Raw genomic sequence first — 18,766 nt, forward strand, 5'->3', positions numbered from 1 at the left:
CAAAATATATGAGATGCAGAAGGGACAAAAGCAATAGGTTCTAAGTAGAGTTTAACTCAATTTTTTATTCAACACATTAAGTATTTGGTTGGAAGAAAATAAAAGTATTTGTTTCCTCTTCACTAAAAGAATTATTCTTAGCCCACTGATTTTATTTAATCCTTTAGGTACATATAGCAGTAGGTTCATTTTTTCTTTCACCCTTTTTTGCTTGTAACGAAAAAAGTTTACCTCTCCGGTTTCTGTTAACATATTCTCTCTTTTAACTAGAGTGATAGGCCCTGACCGGGACTCCTGCACTTCCTAATTATTTTTTTTTATTCCAAAAATACTCTACATCTTTCCATTATTTTCTTCTATTCTAAAAATACCCTACACCTTCCCACTATATTCAACAATCTTTATCTATCTTTCCACTATTTTCTTTTATTCTAAAAATACCCTACACCTTCCCACTATATTCAACAATCTTTATCTTTCTCTCTCAACATTAATCGAGCATTCACATGACTCAGATTTAAACTTGTGATATATTGTAAAATTTTATTTACACTTTTCTTTAAATAAGTTTGATTCAATTTTATTTTCACTGTTGAATATATTTTTTTTCTTCAAATTACTTAATAAATGGTAAAATTTTGTTTTAAATTTCTAGAAAAATGTTTATATATATGTGTGCTTTTTTTTATATTTAATATCTATAATTTTTAACATTATATTATGTTTTAACTTATCGATTTGACCCAAGAAAATCTTAAATGTGTGGGATGATTTCATAATTCTCCAAATTCTAACTAGGCCCATGATATAAATTTTATACAATAGATTGTACAAAGTGTATTCTATGATCACCTATAAACTCTGGGCTCTTTTCATCGAATGTATTGATCATGGACCTAGGAGAAAATGAGTAGGGAATTTACCATCAAGTAGACTACATTTAAATCTAGAAAAACGGGTTAGAAGTTGTGTTCGCTGCATGAATAATGTCAATTATATTACCTAAAAAAGGAAACGATTCAATTAGAATAAATCCTATGATACATTAATTCCAAAACTCCACACTTATTTGTAGCATTGCCGTAAAAGACAGGTAAAAAGGTTCCTCAAAAATCTCATTTTACCATCTATACTCAGAAAACATGAATGCAGAAGTGAACGTATCATGAAAACCAGCTCTTTTTAATCAGTAACGATAAACGGATCCACATCCCCTAGCTCCGCAACCAATGGTTTCAAATCATCAGTATCTTCGTCTTCTGGGGCAAAGTAAGTTGGGAAAGGAAGCAGGGATATGTCAGGTTTTTTGTATACAGCATCTTTTATAAAAACAAAGTTCCCTGTAGCTCCTGGGACCTGTTGTGCACATCATACAAAGAGAAATAAGTCATCGCTAATGAAGCCAAAATCCAATTTTTTTAGTGACTTAATAGACAACTGTGAACCATAAAGCTGCAAACCACCACAAACTTTGCGTAAGTAATTTAGCTTAAACATCAAATTAAAATTTCTGTAGCAGTATTACTATGTGAATTGATTCTGATTTGAATTTTCAGGAAAAAATTTAGACATCAACGCTATGTCTGATGTTACGAGCAGATATTTTTTACCCTTAGGCTCCAATCTGAATGTCATAAAAATAGAAAAAAGAATTTACCTGGCCTTTCACCCACATCAAATTCCTTGCTGGATCAATTTTATAGACCCATACACTTTTAACAGTTCTTTGTTCTCCACCCATTCGCCCAGCCATCTTTTTACCTTTAAAAACCTGAAGGGTAATATAAAGCGTGTTTAAATCAATCATCGAGCAAAAATTATTGTAACCGAATTACTAACTTAAGATTAAAAACAAAGAAATATATTTTCAAGGGCTTTAAGAGACTCCTCTCATAATCTTATTTATAATGAAAAACTGATTCAATAGTACATGAAAGATTAACAGACTGTATTAGATACTTAGGTACAGAACTAGGTACGGCTATAAGTACAATTAAAAACTAGGTTTAAAAACCTGAAGGATAATATAAAGCATGTTTTAATCAATCTTCGAGCAAAAATTATTGTAACCGAATTACTAACTTAAAATTAAAAACAGAGAAATATATTTTCAAGGGCTTTAAGAGACTCCTCTCGTAATCTTCTATTTATAATGAAAAACTGAGTCAATAGTACATAGAAGATTAAATTAGGTACTGCTATAAGTACAATTGATAGATTGTCTAACACACTACACCCTACTTAGGCTTAATGATGATAATTATTCTAACAAATTTATTCAAGGAACTAAACAAACATATCGATCTAAAAGAGCACAACTTACCCTTCCCGGACCAGTTATATGACCAACAGAACCAGCGCTTCGATGGGACAATGAAGCACCATGGGATGCTGGACCTCCCTTAAATCCATGCCGCTTCATCACACCCTGGAAACAAAAATGATATTTAAAATTGACACTTACGATTTGAAGAGATCCACAAAACTGGAGGACCATTTTAGTGCCTTTTTTACTCACATTGAAGGATTCTCCGCAAGTACACAGAAAATATAAATAAAAGGAAAACAACATGATAATACACAGAAACAAAGCGCAGATACATCTATAAACTTCCATACATGCACAAAGTAATATACTTCTAAAGAAAAAAAGATAAAAACAATATTTAACATGAAGGAAAGGGAAAAACACCTGAAAACCTTTTCCTTTGGTTATTCCAGTGACATCAACATACTGGCCGGGAACAAAATGGCGAACATTAAGTGATGCTCCAACAGGAAGAAGTGCATCCTCTGTCACTGGAAACTCCTTAAGCTTTCTCTTCATTGGAACTCCTTGCGCCCTAAAATGACCAACTTCAGGCTTGGTCAAATGTTTTTCCTTCTTATGTCCACAACCAATCTAACTAGAAACAAAACAGCAAAAAAAGTCTATAATTAGATACACTCAAACGCTTAAAAACATCACTGTAAAAACCAAGGCATAGCTAAATGGACCACACCACAAAATATTCAAACTGCTTAAACAGTTTAATAACCCAAACCCGTTTTCTTAAACAAGTTCATTAAATTGAGCCAGCTTTCAATCCAATTTGTTTATTTGGTTCTAAGCTGCAAACAGACCCAAAACAATCTAACGATCTTTAATGAACAGTAGTACAACTGTCAGTAATGACTGCACCAACTTGAATATTGGCTTATTTTAATTATTATTTCTGTCCATCCTAGTGCATTAAACTGCAGTTGTTCATGTACATCTATTCATAGAACTCCACCAAGAATGTACACTATCTAAAAAATTGAGACTTAGACTGGCTATTAATTTTCCTATCATTTCTTTGAGATTATAAGGCACCACAAGTCCATAAAGTTGTTGCTAATGCAAATCCGGGGAAAAGTGAACCACAGACATATGGTTGTTACCATTCTGTACAAACTTAATGTTACTCAGGTGAACCTTAAATTCCAAATACAGACAACAAATACACTAGAAGAAAAAAACAGGTTTTAGAATGAGTAACTAGAAGGGAAGAGAGGTGTACCTGGAGAGAACAAAAACCTTCTTTCTCTGGGGTCTTAACCTGAGACACAATGTTATCATCCACCCAAAGCACAGTGATTGGGATTCTAGCACCCCATTTATCCCAAAGCGCACTCATTCCACATTTTACCGCTATAAGCCCAGTTCGCTTGGAATCAGGGGTCATCAAACCAGGTTTTGGATCAATAATCCGAGTCTGAATCTCTGCATCAGAACTAAGAAATCGGAGCGATGAGGGTGAATTGACGGCAAAGCGCTGCAAACGGGAAACAAAGCCTCTCGAAAATGCAAGCATGGCAGAGCTACAAAAACAGAAAGAGAAACAGATCTGCGTAAAACAAAGTGAATCAACATGCTAAGAACACATGTTATTAATCGTGTCACAACCACTTGTTGATGTATAGAAATTTCAATTATCGCAAACATATCCATGTATAGAAATTACACTGAGGAAAACAGATGTAAAAGGAGATAATTTACTCTCTTTACCCTTGCACTGTTTAACATTACTGTATCACGTCTGCGTGTAGTAAAGAAAATATTTGGTCAAGGAAACTGTATATGACATTATACAACTCAAAATTCCAGGGGGTGTAGGAAAGGACTCTGACCAGATACACCAAAAACTGAAGTCTAAATAGGACACTACTTTCCTTTTCAAAGTTACCAAACCACTCCCAACTTACAACATAGTGTTATCTTACATATTCGATGAACAAACAGTCAAGTAGAAGGTCAGGTGTTCACTTATGCACATATAAACCCCAAAGAAAGATGCAGCAATTCTCAGCTTATTGGAAACTTCATAAGGTGGGACTGTATTGGGTGGTTTATTGTCCAAGTCCTAGAAAAGCTCCACCCTATTTAACTTCTCGTTTGAATTCAATTTCTGATTTTTACCCCATTCTGATCAAAATTATAATATCTCAAGCACTTATGGACGAAGCTCCGAGAAGAGGACCGAACGAAAAACACAGTAAAATCACGTTCCATTATTAAACTACATATGAACAAAAAGGCCAGGACATCATGCGCATGACCTCATAATCCAACTAAGCTTCCACTCCTAGAAAAAGAAATATAATTCAACTAAGCACTAATTGCTAGAGCTAACAAATGCATAGGGACAAAGTCAAAAGGGAGTGAGAGAAAAAGGTTTTAAAAAGTGAAGCTCATGAAATATAAGAAAACAAAGATTTTTCATTTTTCTAAATCAGTACTTTCTAAATATATTTCTATAAATCACTTTGCTAAATGCATGTGTTTGTGCATGTACAGGACAAAATATATTTCTAACATAAGAGTTTCAATGCTATATTCGTAACAGAGAAACAATGCTATATATGAATAAATCTATTCCATATAGAATAAAATCCCAAAGGAGTTTAATAGCTTGAAAAGTTAGAATTGGAGTGAAATTATTTGTTTAATATATAAAGTTTTTGTACTTGGTTTTTAACATACTGTGTTGCCTATCATATTAGCATTGATGATTATCTGCTGCATTTTTCTAGTACCTTTCTTTGTTTTTAAAATTAGTTTAATTTCTGCATAGGCAAAGGGAATGAAAACTTCACTGTTTCATATCCATGGGAAACTTATAAGCTTTATATAAAAGTAACTGTTGCCTTATGACTAATCACTGAAATCATGGTTTAAAACTATACCAAAATAGTAAGAACAACAAATAAAAAGTAAACATCACAAAATAACAGGTATATAAAAACATTTTATTTAGTAACAACTACTCCACACCAGCAGTCCTAAACACATCATTAATATGCCAATTTTTGTATGATACGTTGCTATCCTATTTCTCCTATAATGTAGGATATTATACAGAGAAAACATGTAAAAGGGATTGAAAGTGGCACAAATATAACAAGAGCCTACATCAGTCAGTAAGCCTATATCATGCTAGATAATTGACCCTCCTAAACCGAGAATAAGAATATCTACAATATTCCTATGTTGAAGAAAAAACCGTTACAACTACAAAAAAACACTGTTAAATCTATTTTCAATTCATGTCAAAACTGCTGATAAATTTTTACTTGTTATATACATCAAATAGCAATTTCTGTGTCAGCGACAGATATAGAATAAGCTGAAAGATTGATGTTGACATGAAAAAGGGTTTCAAAATTAAGAGGAAGAAGGCCAAACAGAGCACTGGCAGTGAAAATTGAAGAGAAATATCTGTTTTCATGGACTAGGCACCTTGATCTTCAGTCCTGAAATTTATAACATTATAAAATTTATAAGCAAGGTTGAGTCAGCGCAGCATCTTAAAGTAAAAAAGCAGCCTTTTACATTTCACAAACATTTCAGCTTTTACCCTCTTATGCCTCACATAACCCTTAACTTTTCACGGGTTAAGGGTTCATATATAGAGATGTCTTTTGTCCAAAAAATTATATCATTATCACCATTTCCCACCCTTTGAATCCTTTTTGTCAAACAGTACATAAACCACACAGGAAAACTGAAAACTGGGTCACAACAATCCTTAGAAAAAACACGGAAAGTATTTGAAAGAAGCTAACCTTGATTCTTCTTCGCTGCCTGTACCACCGCCGTCAAGCCGTTGAATCCACTTTATGCTGTCGTCCACCGTGCGCCGCCGTCTGTCGTCAACTCTGTGTTGCCGTCTGCCGTTGCTGTTCAGCGCTTAAGCAAATGTTTCTTCATCGATGAGAATAGTTCAGATGATGTTGTGGGACTACGGGGCTAACCCGACCCTAATTCAATCAGATCCCATTCATTGGGGTTTTTGGGCTAGAGGCTTTAGAAAAGCCCCATCAGGATGGGTCAAAGAAAATGGGTCTACCTATAGAAAAGGTCATGGCTGGCCTTAGGACTAAAAGAAGCATCTACACCTCTAACATCTCATCCCAATCTTCTAAAAATTTTATTTTTAATTTTTTAACCTCTCATTTTACACCTTCAACTTTTTCTAAAATTTCATTTTTAATTTTAATAAATATATTTTTATTTTATTCTTTTATTAAAATCACTTTAATAAATATCTTTCTATTTACTTCTCTTTCTTATTGAAAATATTCTACACCACGTTAATAATAATCTAATTTAATTTAAAATTTAAATATTAATTAATATAATTTTATATTTTAATAATTATTAAAATATGATATATATTATAATAATAATTATATTCAAAAATAAAAATAAATTATTTAAATAAAAATAATAAAAAAATAACAATAATAATAATATAAAATTTCATTTAATATATTCAAATATATTAAATTATATTAAAATATTAAAATAAATTAAATAATTATTAAATTTTAAATAAATAAAAAAATTTAAAAGACTTGTTTTTTGGATATCTAGAAAATATGCTAACAGTTTTGTTTTTATTTAAAATTTAATAAATATTTAATTTAATTGAAAAATATAATATTATTTATTATACTTTTATAATTTAATAATTATTAAAATATAATTTATATTTTTATAATAGTTTTATTAATAAAACTAAAAATAATAATATGAGTAAAATAAATGTAATAACAATAAAAATAAAAGTAATGTTTGAAATTACATTTAATATATTTAAATATATTACATTATATTAAAATATTAAATCAAATTAAATAATTATTAAAACTTAAACAAAAAACAAAATCGGATTTTGTTAATCAAGAAATCCGATAATTCATGATACTGATATGATATCCCATTAACAAATCTTTCTAAAATTTATATTTTATTTAAATTTTAATAATTATATAATTTAATTTAATATTTTAATATAGTGTAATATATTTAAATATATTAAATGTGATTTTAAATATTATTTTTATTTTAGTTATTTTTACTTTTATTTTTTTAATAAAATTATTATAAAAATATAAAATATATTTTAATAATTATTAAAATATAAAAAATAATATTATAATTTTTAATTAAATTAAATATTTATTAAATTTTAAATATAAACAAAACTGTTAGTATATTTTATTTTTATATCTGATTAATAAGCTTTTTAAAAATTTTGTTTTTATTTAAAATTTAATAACTGTTTAGTTTATTTTAATATTTTAATATAATTTAATATATTTGAATATAGTAAATCAAATTTTATATTATTATTATTATTATTTTATTTTTATTTTTTTTATTATTTTTTTTATTTTAATTTTTTTAATATAAATCATATTTTAATAATTATTAAAATATAAATTTATATTAAATAATATTTAAATTTTAAATTAAATTATTATTAAGGTGGTGCAAAATCTTTAATAAGAGAGAAAAAAAAGATAATTATTAAATTGTTTTTAATAAAAATGAGAAGAAAAAGAAAAAAGTATTTATTAAAGTTAAAAATAAAATTTTTAAAGAAATTAAGGATTCATAAAATGTTAAAAGATTAAAATTGAAATTTTTGGATGAAAGTGTGGGATGAGAAAAAATAAAAGTTGGCGGCTCTACTTTTAAATAAACAGTACACACACTATAAAATACACATAATTATGGGAATAAGGAGAATGTTTTTCATTGATGATGGCCACTGCTCATCTTTCAAAAATTGAAGAGACAATTATGTCCCTCCTTTAGAGAGTGATTGGAAAAGAAAATTACAACAAGAATTTGAAATTATTGCAAAACAAACCCAGCAGTTATATCAGTTACCAATATATCAACCTTTCTCTAGCTAAGACACCAGACAATCCACAATGTCTTAATGACAATAAAAACATTACAAACAGTTTTTTATTTTATTTATGCTAATAATAAAATCACTAACATTATTGTTGTACTTTTATTATTAGAAAATGCATCTTTTGGTATTATCATTATCCCTGAGTACTAGAGATTTAAGGCAAGTCTTACATTAAGTCTTATGCTTGTTTGTTTAGCATAGAGGAGTTCTTATGAACTTGTTTCGCTCAATTTATGTATGGTGTATCAATAGAAACATCAAGACATAGCAAGATGAAGATTATAAATTTTGCTGACGAGTCTGACGATTAAAGGTTCTCAGTAAATTTACAACTTTGTGTTTAGCTATTATAATCCAGCGGGGTTACTAGACTAAACTTCTATTTCGCGATCCTTATCATTGAAATTCGGCATGTTTCCTTCCCACAGCTCAAGTAATTCTCTTTTCATCCAAGAGATCACAATCACAGGTCCCAAAGTAGAAGGCACCTACACAAACCAACAAAAGGAACATTATAAGAGGAACCAAACACATCATAAAATCACCAAAACATGAAATCAGCAGCCCCAAGGTTAACGCAATTACTGTAAAATTTAACATTAATATGTAAAAGCTCAAGATTATCCTAGATTAAGCTTACTTTTCATTTTCGGTATGTATCAGACCAAAGGATCTCCTTCTATATTATGGTGAGAGGATATTAATGTTTATTCCATATTATGATCACAGGAAACAAGAATGAAAATGAGACAGGTTCCTGTTTAAATATTATTCATTTATATAATTCCAACAGATATGAGTTTGTATGCTCTTAAGAATGGAGCACCATTGACAACCATGAGAATAAGAACTATGGATCAGGAATGGCATTGTTTCAAATTCTACCAAGCAAATTAACTTCGAAAAAATAATAGACATGATCGAATGTGCAGTGCAACTTATGCACTGGGCCAATAGAAAGTAGTCATTATGACACTTAGACTTTGATCCTAGAAAACAGATGACAAAGTGACAAACAAATAGCACGCTACTAACATTGCAATTTACAAACTCACTATATACATCGTGAAAAAAATGTTCAACAATTTCAGTTTACAGCTGCGGTACAAATCTAGCAACCGTAACTTCTATTGATAAGTCCACCGAGGAACATAGAACCAACTTTTATAAGGGAAGTAAGGGTTACACAATGGAAACTGTAGCTTCTACTGTTAGTGCACCTGGGAGGAACATAGAACCCACTTTTACAAGAGAAGCTAGGGATATACCCAATGGCTACTGTAACCTCTATTGTTAAGTGCACCTAGGAGGAACATAGAACCAACTTTTACATATGCTGATAACAGAAGAGATGGGGAAATTAAGGAGTCAACTTTTGTGATCCATCATAAGGCCAATAATTGCATCACATAGATAATGGATTGATGAACAATCTCCTGTTTTGATCTATTTAGTTTAACCCCAAAAAATCTGGCAAAATCATCTTCAGATTGAATTTCAAGATGGCAATTCTTCAAGTTGGTATGCCATACTAATAGACTGGATAGAGAAATAACAAAGCTAAAATGAGTAATAACTGTGACAACTTTCTTTTATTAGTCATACAACCTAAAACCTCCCAATATATAAATAGATAAAGGAATTCCAGTTGTGTACCCATGACCACAAAAAACTTTTATTATATCAAAAAGGCAAAAGTCATTCTATGCCAGCGATCTACGTAACTTAAAGTGTTTTAATAAGTTGAATTCAATGTCTTCCCTGCTTATGAGCACACAAACAGAAAAATCTATATAGAAAATATGATAACAACAAAAGTTCTAGAATAAATGATGTAAAAAGTAAAGGTAGCTATGAAATCAGTATAATGACAAGAATAAAAAGAAAAACAGAAATACCAGATAAAGAAGTGCAGGTTGAGGTGAGTGAGTCAAGACACCAGCAGCCAAAGCAGTAATCAAACCAATGGCATACCCAGGTAGTGCATACCATATGTACTTGTGCCCCTTTGAGGAATGTAACTCAAAGAGATTTACAATGTCCCTGCTCTTGCGATAATCAAAGCAGAGGACTAAAGCCAGGAGCATTCCTGGGATAGCCTATAAAAAGAAGAGCAAAATCTATAAGACATGGTCAACATGCGTTGATATTGTAAACAAATAATTGATAGTTTAACAATACAAACACCGGAGCACAAAGAAAGCATAAGCATTTAACTTATCACATTCAATGCAATCTTACAACATAAATTTCAATGAAATCAAACCACCTTGTAGCATGAGAAATTAAAAACCCTTTCAAATTTCAGTCCAATATAAAATGGTTCAGGGGAAGGAGGTTACAGCAACATGTACAATATAACAAAGTGAACTTTAACCATTTTGTTTTTCAATTTTAGTGCTCTTGCTCTTGCATATTATGACATAATATTTCCCCAAAAAGGGGTTCAAAATCATAATGATAATAAATGTTAATCCACATAACATACATAAAACCTAGCGAGGCATGATCCATGAAGAAAACATGAGAAAGAAGTGAACGGCATATAAACTTGGCACAACCGATTTAAATCAAACAACATGAAGCTTTCTATAGTTCAATATTTTGCGCAGTAAATCCAAAACAACACAGTCCTTCATATGACAGTAAACAATTGAAAAGACAGTCTAAAACTCAGAAACAGTTGCGAAAAAATCCACATAACGTCAGAGATAGAGGGTAAGAATGTCATACCATGTCTCCTAAACCAAGCATCATGAAGTCTGTCGCATTCTCTCCAGGAACAACACCGCCCAGCAAATTTCTTGGAAAAACAATCTTTACAGGCAACTCTAACTTCTTAGTTATTAGTTGCAACCCAGGAAGGCTTAAACTATTAGCAACTGTGTGCACGGGATTTGATGCTTGCTGCGTTGCTACTGATACCATGACATTTGCACCAAAAAATCTTTCGGAGAAGAAAACCCAAAAAATGTCATATACGAATAGACAAAGAAGGAGCATTGCACAAATCTTGATGTTTGGGAGACGCACATGGCTTACAAATGCAATGCATATAGATATGCCCAATAAATTATTCAGTATCCAATGACCAGAAACAAGCCAAGACGCGACTATGAAAGAGCAAACTACCAACAGTATAGCTTGGAGTCGTGTAAAAGATTTTGAGCAACAACGTGAAACAAATGGATCAGCTAAACCAAACTGTGTCTTTAGATAGGCAACATAAGGAGACAAACAGAAGAAAAGGGAAGAAGCGGACGCAACGGCAGTGAATGCAGTGAGAAGCTGCGAGACAGATGAGAACAAGTAGAACATCAAAAGCAAGCTAAAAGAGCTCATGACAGGGATCATCAGGGCTTGTGACCTATCCAATGTAATGGATGCTTCGGATAAGTCACGATTACGCTCCATTTCCTTGCCATAATTTAGAGCTCGAAACGCAGATCCGAATGTCACAGCCACTGCTGTAGTGATAAGTGTCACAGGTGCAGGCTCGAGCAAATACAAGAGTTTCCAAAGGGATTCCATCTTACAAGAGGCACAATTATCTCAAGCCCACTTTCATGCATACACAACTCAACACCTGTAACTTTACAACCAAAGTTGCACAGTTTTAATTTTGAAGACAAAATCCTAAGTAGTTAAGACCGTGCAACCTGCATAAAGCAAATGAACCATGTAACCCATGTAAGTATTTCATTGAAAAACAAATGTGCAACAAAAACACTTTCAGAATCAGAAGCTATATTTCCATTTATACTACATACACACACAAAAAAAAAGGTCTCCTCTAAGGTCTACCCACTACAACAACAGTGTCATCCCTCTAAAGCAAACATACACATCAGGATATGTTCACATTATGTTTTTATTTACCCCAAATCGAAGTTCGACAGATTTCTTTATTGATTTCAACCAAGCAATTAAATTGAGTAATGCCCCAAAATTCTCATCATCCCTTTATTCTTCTTTCTCACGATCACATCTATTAACCACAAAAAAGCACACTACGACCGACCCGCATCGCAAAAGTTGAAGATTTTGAATCGGAGATTACAAACTTAGCACATCCGCGATTATCAAAACCCACCGGGGATATTGAAGCGCAGTGTGTTATGAAAAATGGAAGAAAAGGAAATTGGGGAATTAGAATTAGGGTTTAGGGGAAAGACTGACCTTGGACTTTTGCAGAGGTTAGAGAGACCCTTTGCTTTCTTGCGCTAATCAAAACCCATTTCTCCCAAAGTGATGTGAATGTCAACCTATCCATATTTTCATTTTTAACCCACCACTCTCACTTATTTCCCACTTTTTCCCCCTACTTTTTTTTTTTTATAGGATCAATAACATTTTTCAAACAAATTAGTAAATTGATTATAATTTAGTTTTTGAAAAAAATAGGGATTTAATATAAAAGGTATGATGACTAAGCTTTACGATATGGTGTTGTTACTTGTCAGAACCCATTTAAAACCCGCTAAAAATCCTGCATAGTGGATTACAAGTGTGAAAGAATGGATGTCTGAAAATCAGATAGTGGAAGACAGGTGTGCAATGCAGATTGGACGTTCGGTTTTGACGGTAGAAGTAAAACTCAAAGTTTCAAAATTTACACCACTCTCTGCATGCAACCATCTTCTTCCACCTCCTGAAAACCATTTTCTCCTCCTTCTCTCTACATCTCCTTCATCTTCTCTCTAAGAAATTCTCACATTTTTTCCTCTGATCACCATTCAGACACCGTTTCTACTCCTCCGGTGTCAAGGGCTTCCGTTTGAGCTGATCGGTTTTGGGTTCTGACTTGGTAAGTTCTCTCTTCCCTCAGTCGTGTGGTTTTTCTTGAACATGCAAACCAAGTTTATGGGTGCATGGGTTTCTTTTCACACTCTGTTTTGGTATTTGGGTAGTTTCTTAAATCGTGAACCGTAGTCTTCAAAGGAATCTGGTGGTGAGCCTTTATCTGCAGAACTGTGAGCGTTCTGCTAGCTTAGAGGTAAGGGAAGCTTATATAATTTGATTTAGATTCTTGCTTTGTATGGATGCATGTTCGTTGATTTTTGAATGAATATGAAAAATGGTTGTTACTGCATTGTTTACTGTATGAGGAACTGGAATGATATTGTGTTTGACGATTTGGTTGATGATGAAATATGGTATGTCGTTTAAAAGTATTGATGATTAATGAAAGCCATGAAATGGGTAGGGATGTTGTCGAGAGTCAGTATTGATCATTCAATTATACCAACGTTCGTTCTCAGTAGCGTTCGTTCTTAATAAGTGTTTGGTATTAGACCATGTTGTCGAGAGTCAGTATTGACCATTCAATTATACAGGCTTTCATTCTCAGTAGCGTTCGTTCTTAATAAGTGTTTGGTATTAGACCCTGTTGTCGAGAGTCAGTATTGACCATTCAATTATACAAGCGTTCGTTCTCAGTAGCGTTCGTTCTTAATAAGTGTTTGGTATTAGACCATGTTGTCGAGAGTCAGTATTGATCATTCAATTATACCAACGTTCGTTCTCAGTAGCGTTCGTTCTTAATAAGTGTTTGGTATTAGACCAGCGCTCATTCGATATAGTGTTCGGTTTTCTTGTGGACTCGGTTGGAATTGAATTCTTTCATTTAGAGAGAATTCTAGTTGAAGACTAGCATCTTCGTTTCGTTTTGTAATATTTGTACTTAAGCATTCAACCAAGGATGTTCGTTCCTTGGTATTTGATTATAAACTTCAGTATATCTATATGTATTTGTATATTTCGTTCATTCTTGAACATTAGTTAAATAATATCTTATATTTATCAAGCCTTTATTCTATAAGTTAAGTAGTGTTCGGTCTTACACAAAGCGCTCGTACTAAGTAAGTGTTCGGTCTTACACCAGGCGCTAGTTCTAATTTTCGTAATCTATCTTTATAATAAGAGTGTTCGTCCAAACTCAATAGCGTTCGCTCTCTACAATGTCCGGTCTTCGACTGACATTCGATTTCCTTGATGTTTAACTCATTAAGAAGCTAAGTATTTATTGGCGTTCGGTTTCTTCATATGATTCCATCAAGTGCTATTATTTGATGTCTTACAATATCTGTCTTAATTGGTTTCGGCCTGGAGTCTTAGTACTCGGCCTAGGCTTTACGGTGTTCGGTTTGAAATCTCAAGAGTCATTTCATTAAATTGGCTCACTTGGAAAATAACGTTCGATTCTATTGGTCTCTGAGAAGTATTATTGTATTCGGTCTCTTTCACAACAAGTGAGTAACTCTTTCGATTTGATTAGTTTTGAGTTGGAGACATCTTGGTTTCACTCCAAGTTTCCAGTTTCGTTTTGGGTTAAAAACTAACGTTCGATATTTGCTATCCTACGGGATCTTTATTCAAATTGGTTAAGTTGAAGTTTTAATGATGAAAGATGATGGAATATGATATAGATGAAATGACTTTGATTATGAAAGAGTATTCCGGGGAGGAATATCTCATGAATGGATATTGGAATTGGTAAAGCATGAATGTGGGCACGCTAAGTTGGCGGATCATCCTGATATTCCGTGATTACTCGTTCTCGCGTAGAGAAGGGTAAGTCATGTGTGGGAATGACAGGAGGTCCTAGTCCTTATGGTTAATTTGGACAGATAGGACTAACCTCGGGTGACACCTGTTGAGGGTATCCCAGTTACTACATCACCCGGGTGCACGAATATCGTAGCTACACATTCATAAAGTCCAGATAGTCAGAGTCTAGTATTAGGCTTTGCATGAAAGAGTTAATGATTTATCTTGTTTAGTTGATTTGTGAAATATATGTTGATACTTCAATTAAATTACATAAGCTTACCCTATTTCCTGTCTTTTCATGTATTCCCGTTCTTTCGTCCTTGTCATTGCGATGATCACCCTATGGGTGGGAGCAGAAGGAGAAGAGTTGTTGGAAGAAGCATTGGAAGAGACAGACGTGATGGTCGAACCTTAGGACGCCCGGTCAGTTGTTGGCCTACTCTTTTGTAAGAATGTTCGGTCATGCGTGTACTTTATCTTTTGATTTGACCGTTCAACATATGAAGGATTATAAGTCGTTCGTCCTATATTTGTAGCCATTTGTGCAGTTTTAACTCTCTGCTATTTTTGTAAGACCGTTCGGCCATAACCGTACGTCCTATCTTTTGTAAAAATTGAGCTGTAATATTATTATATGTGATCTTCCTATTATATGGTTTTACACTGTATTTTTGGATGTTACAATATATTTAAAGATAAATTTGACATTAGGTTTTATCATTGAAGGATAATTTAATATTTAACTGTAAAAAGTTATGTATTTAATTATTATTTTTAGATTTATGTTTTGTCAAAAATATTAAGTTGGTCATTTATTTTTACTTTTTGTTTTAATTTGATATTGATTTTTTTAAAAGTTACTAAATGAAATGTTTTTAAATTAACTTTAAAATTTATATATAAATATATTTAAAATCATGTTAATTGAAATTTGGTTAAGTATGAATTTTTTTCCTTAATTTCAAAATTCGAGTAAATATCAATGTTTTAGTTTATTAAATTTTGAAAGTTGGTGTGAATTTTTCTTATCGAATTCTAAAAATCGATTAAGTACAAATTTTTATGTTTACAAAATTTTGAAATCTGATTATATGTGTTTTTTTTTCATCAAATTTTCAAAATTTAAACTGGTGTCGATTTCTTTTTTACCGATTTTCAAAATCTTTTTAAGTATTAATTTATTTTGTTTACCTGATTTTTACATTCGATTAATGTCACAATTTTTGTTTATTTTATTTATCAAATTTTAAAATTTGGTTATATAAAAAAATTTCCGTCAGCTACATTCGATTTCAGAACCTTGGGTTTCATCCACCTCATAAAACACATATAATAATAATTTATTGATTTAATAAATATTTTGTAGGGGTAAAATGAGAACTGAAGCAAGTGGGTGCGGGAAGAAAACAATGGATTACGGGAAGAAATCCCGATCATCTATTCTCAGAACGTAATTCTTTCAGGGGTGTTTCATCTGTATCTCCAAGAGTCTCATCTGCACCTAAGTTTCATATTTGTCCTCGTGATTAATGAAGTTTTGTGAAAACTAAATGCTTTGAATAAAGTTATTGACCAAATTATATAATGAGTTGAGCGTGTGGAAATTTATATACTTCATTCTCTTCCGGTTCCTTTCATTTCTCTGTTATCTTCCACTCCTTTCCTTTTCTCCTTTCTTGTATGTGGTCCTTCAAAGAGTTTTGTGAAAGATTTAAGAGAGATTTTTCATTGGATAAATATGGTGGAGGTATTGAGTTACTGTAATGGTGTGGTTAACATTGGAGTCAAAGAAGTGATTTTTTTAAGTTTTTCACGTATATTACAAAGCTCTCAGGTCTTAATATCAAAATCTAATAAATATTCACTTAAATATCGAAATCCAGATAAAAATCATATATCTGATATGAAAATTTTAAATTTAAAAACCTGTATATCAAATGTTGAAATCCGAATTTTCCTTTATCAGATTATAACATTTGATGTACAAGTTTTCGGACTTCCGTATCCGATATACATTAATGCTGAAATCTAACGGTATTAAAGCAAGCAGAAATCCTACGGTATTAAAACTCAAGAAAGATTTAAGAGAGTTTGATTTATAATAAATTGCATCTATATCAACTTAATTTTTATAGTTATTTAACTTTTTGATATAAAAAATGCATTTTAAATGTTTAATTTTTATAATATAAAAAATGCATTTTTATAATTATTTAATTTTTTTAAAATTTATTAGATTATTTATAACTGTTTAATTTATTCTATTAGTTAATGATTTTATAATTTAATTATAAATGTTTAATTTAGGTTGTTAGTTTTTTATTTTATTAGATTTTTTTTGTATAAAATAAATTGTATGATTTTTTTAATTTATTAAAAAACATTCGTATTTAAAATTCATATAAAAAATTTTAAATAATTTTTTAAGTAGTTTTAAGTATTATTATTTTGGTGATTATTTTAACTTTATTAGATTATTTAAAATGTTTAATTTATTTCATTAGTTTATGATTTTATAATTTAATTATAAATTTTTAATTTATTGTATTAGTTTTTTAATTTATTTTTTGTATGATGTAAAAAAATTAAAAATATTTCCTTTTAAAGTTGATTAGATTATTTAAATAATGTTATATGTTTTTAGATGATTACAAATGAATTTTGAAGGAAGAGAAAACTGTTAAAAGAAGAAAGTTGTTAAAAGAGTCTGATTAAAATTCTTCTTGTTTCATTGAAAATTAATAATGTTTTAATTGGTTTTAATGGAGACATTACCGTGATTTAAAAAAAATGGGAGGTACAGGATGAAACTTGAAGGTGAAACACATTTTTTTTTTGAAAAGTTCAGTCCAAAAATAAATTGGACTAAAATCTATGGTATAGGATTGAGATTACCAGACCGGTCCATATAACCTTTATATTTTATAATATCCTACAATCTCATTTCTTTTCTTCAATGGATGTCGATATTTATTGAAGAAAAAATTCTTCAATGAATGTGTTACATCCGTTGAATTTTTTTTTAGTTTTTAGTTTATTAATTTATTGTATTTTAAATTGATATATAAATATTATTTATTTGTTTTAAAATTTATTACGTAATTATATATAAATTAATTTTATTTTTATTTAATAAAATAATTATTATTAATTTAATTTATGTATTATTATTTAAATAATTATTTAAATATTTTTTATAAATCTATTTAAACAGATGAGGCGACATCCGTTTAGTTTTTTTTTTAGTTTTTAGTTTATTAATTTATTATATTTTAAATTAATATATAAATATTATTTACTCTTTTTTTAAATTTCTTACTTAATTATATATAAATTAATTTTTTTATTTAATAAAATAATTATTATTAATTTAATTTATGTATTATTATTTAATAAATTATTTAAATATTTTTTATAAAATTACTTAAATGAATGTGCTACATCTGTTAAGTTTTTTTTTCCAAATAAAAACAACAAACTAAAATATAAAATATGTAAACGGATGTCAAGATCCTTAAAGATGAAACGGAGGTTGATATCCATTTTATAACAAGGACAAATTAAATATGTAGTAATACATAGAGCATTTAGTGACCATGAAGGGAGCAACACTCATGATTGTTTCATGAGTCAAGTGGCTATCTCTCTCTACAACTCCGGGGTAAATATATTAGAGTTTATCCTTTTTTCTTAAATCTGGAAACAATTTTGAAACAATAAAAACCACGCCCAATTTCTAAAAAAAAAGTGAAAGTGTGTAAATTCTGAAGGATAAGTGATTGTTTTAATTTTTAAACGATAATGCAATGTTAGTTTACTCTGCAAAAGGATGTAATAATTATTTTATTTCTTGAATGTTTGAAGAATTTTTTAATTACGTTAAGTTTTGTATCATTATTTTGATATTAAAACATATTTCGAAAGATAAATGTAACTGTAAATCAGATATTATTATGTTATGAAGTTGTAATACAATGATC

The 18,766-nt window shown here is 30.6% G+C and overlaps 2 protein-coding genes across 5 annotated transcripts; both read right to left on the minus strand.

The window, feature by feature from the left end:
- Nucleotides 1-976: 976 nt before the first annotated feature.
- LOC124837494 (large ribosomal subunit protein uL3m-like) lies at nt 977-6,281 on the minus strand. 3 transcript variants are annotated; one of them, XM_047312867.2, is made up of 7 exons: nt 6,088-6,281; nt 5,762-5,775; nt 3,543-3,843; nt 2,693-2,902; nt 2,324-2,428; nt 1,658-1,771; nt 977-1,356 (listed from the first exon to the last, which is right to left on the minus strand). In XM_047312867.2, the coding sequence occupies exons 3-7, from the start codon at nt 3,834-3,836 to the stop codon at nt 1,183-1,185; spliced, it is 897 nt and encodes a 298-aa protein (XP_047168823.2). In that variant the 5' UTR covers nt 3,837-3,843; nt 5,762-5,775; nt 6,088-6,281; the 3' UTR covers nt 977-1,182. The 3 variants fall into 3 exon arrangements, with proteins under 3 accessions (XP_047168823.2, XP_087953603.1, XP_047168825.2); XM_088097477.1 differs by having other exon boundaries at nt 5,708-5,775; XM_047312869.2 differs by lacking the exon at nt 5,762-5,775.
- Nucleotides 6,282-8,507: 2,226 nt separating this feature from the next.
- Nucleotides 8,508-12,570, minus strand: SPPL1 (SIGNAL PEPTIDE PEPTIDASE-LIKE 1). Of its 2 annotated transcripts, none has more exons than XM_047312847.2 (4): nt 12,414-12,570; nt 10,968-11,893; nt 10,133-10,333; nt 8,508-8,722 (listed from the first exon to the last, which is right to left on the minus strand). In XM_047312847.2, exons 2-4 carry the CDS (start codon nt 11,763-11,765, stop codon nt 8,606-8,608), a joined length of 1,116 nt encoding a protein of 371 aa, XP_047168803.1. In that variant the 5' UTR covers nt 11,766-11,893; nt 12,414-12,570; the 3' UTR covers nt 8,508-8,605. The 2 variants fall into 2 exon arrangements, with proteins under 2 accessions (XP_047168803.1, XP_087953987.1); XM_088097861.1 differs by lacking the exon at nt 12,414-12,570 and adding an exon at nt 12,114-12,380.
- Between the last annotated feature and the right edge of the window lie 6,196 nt (nt 12,571-18,766).

Source organism: Vigna umbellata, chromosome 8, assembly GCF_029865625.1.
Source record: "Vigna umbellata cultivar VRB3 chromosome 8, Vumbellata_1.0, whole genome shotgun sequence".
NCBI classification, from domain to species: Eukaryota; Viridiplantae; Streptophyta; class Magnoliopsida; order Fabales; family Fabaceae; genus Vigna; species Vigna umbellata.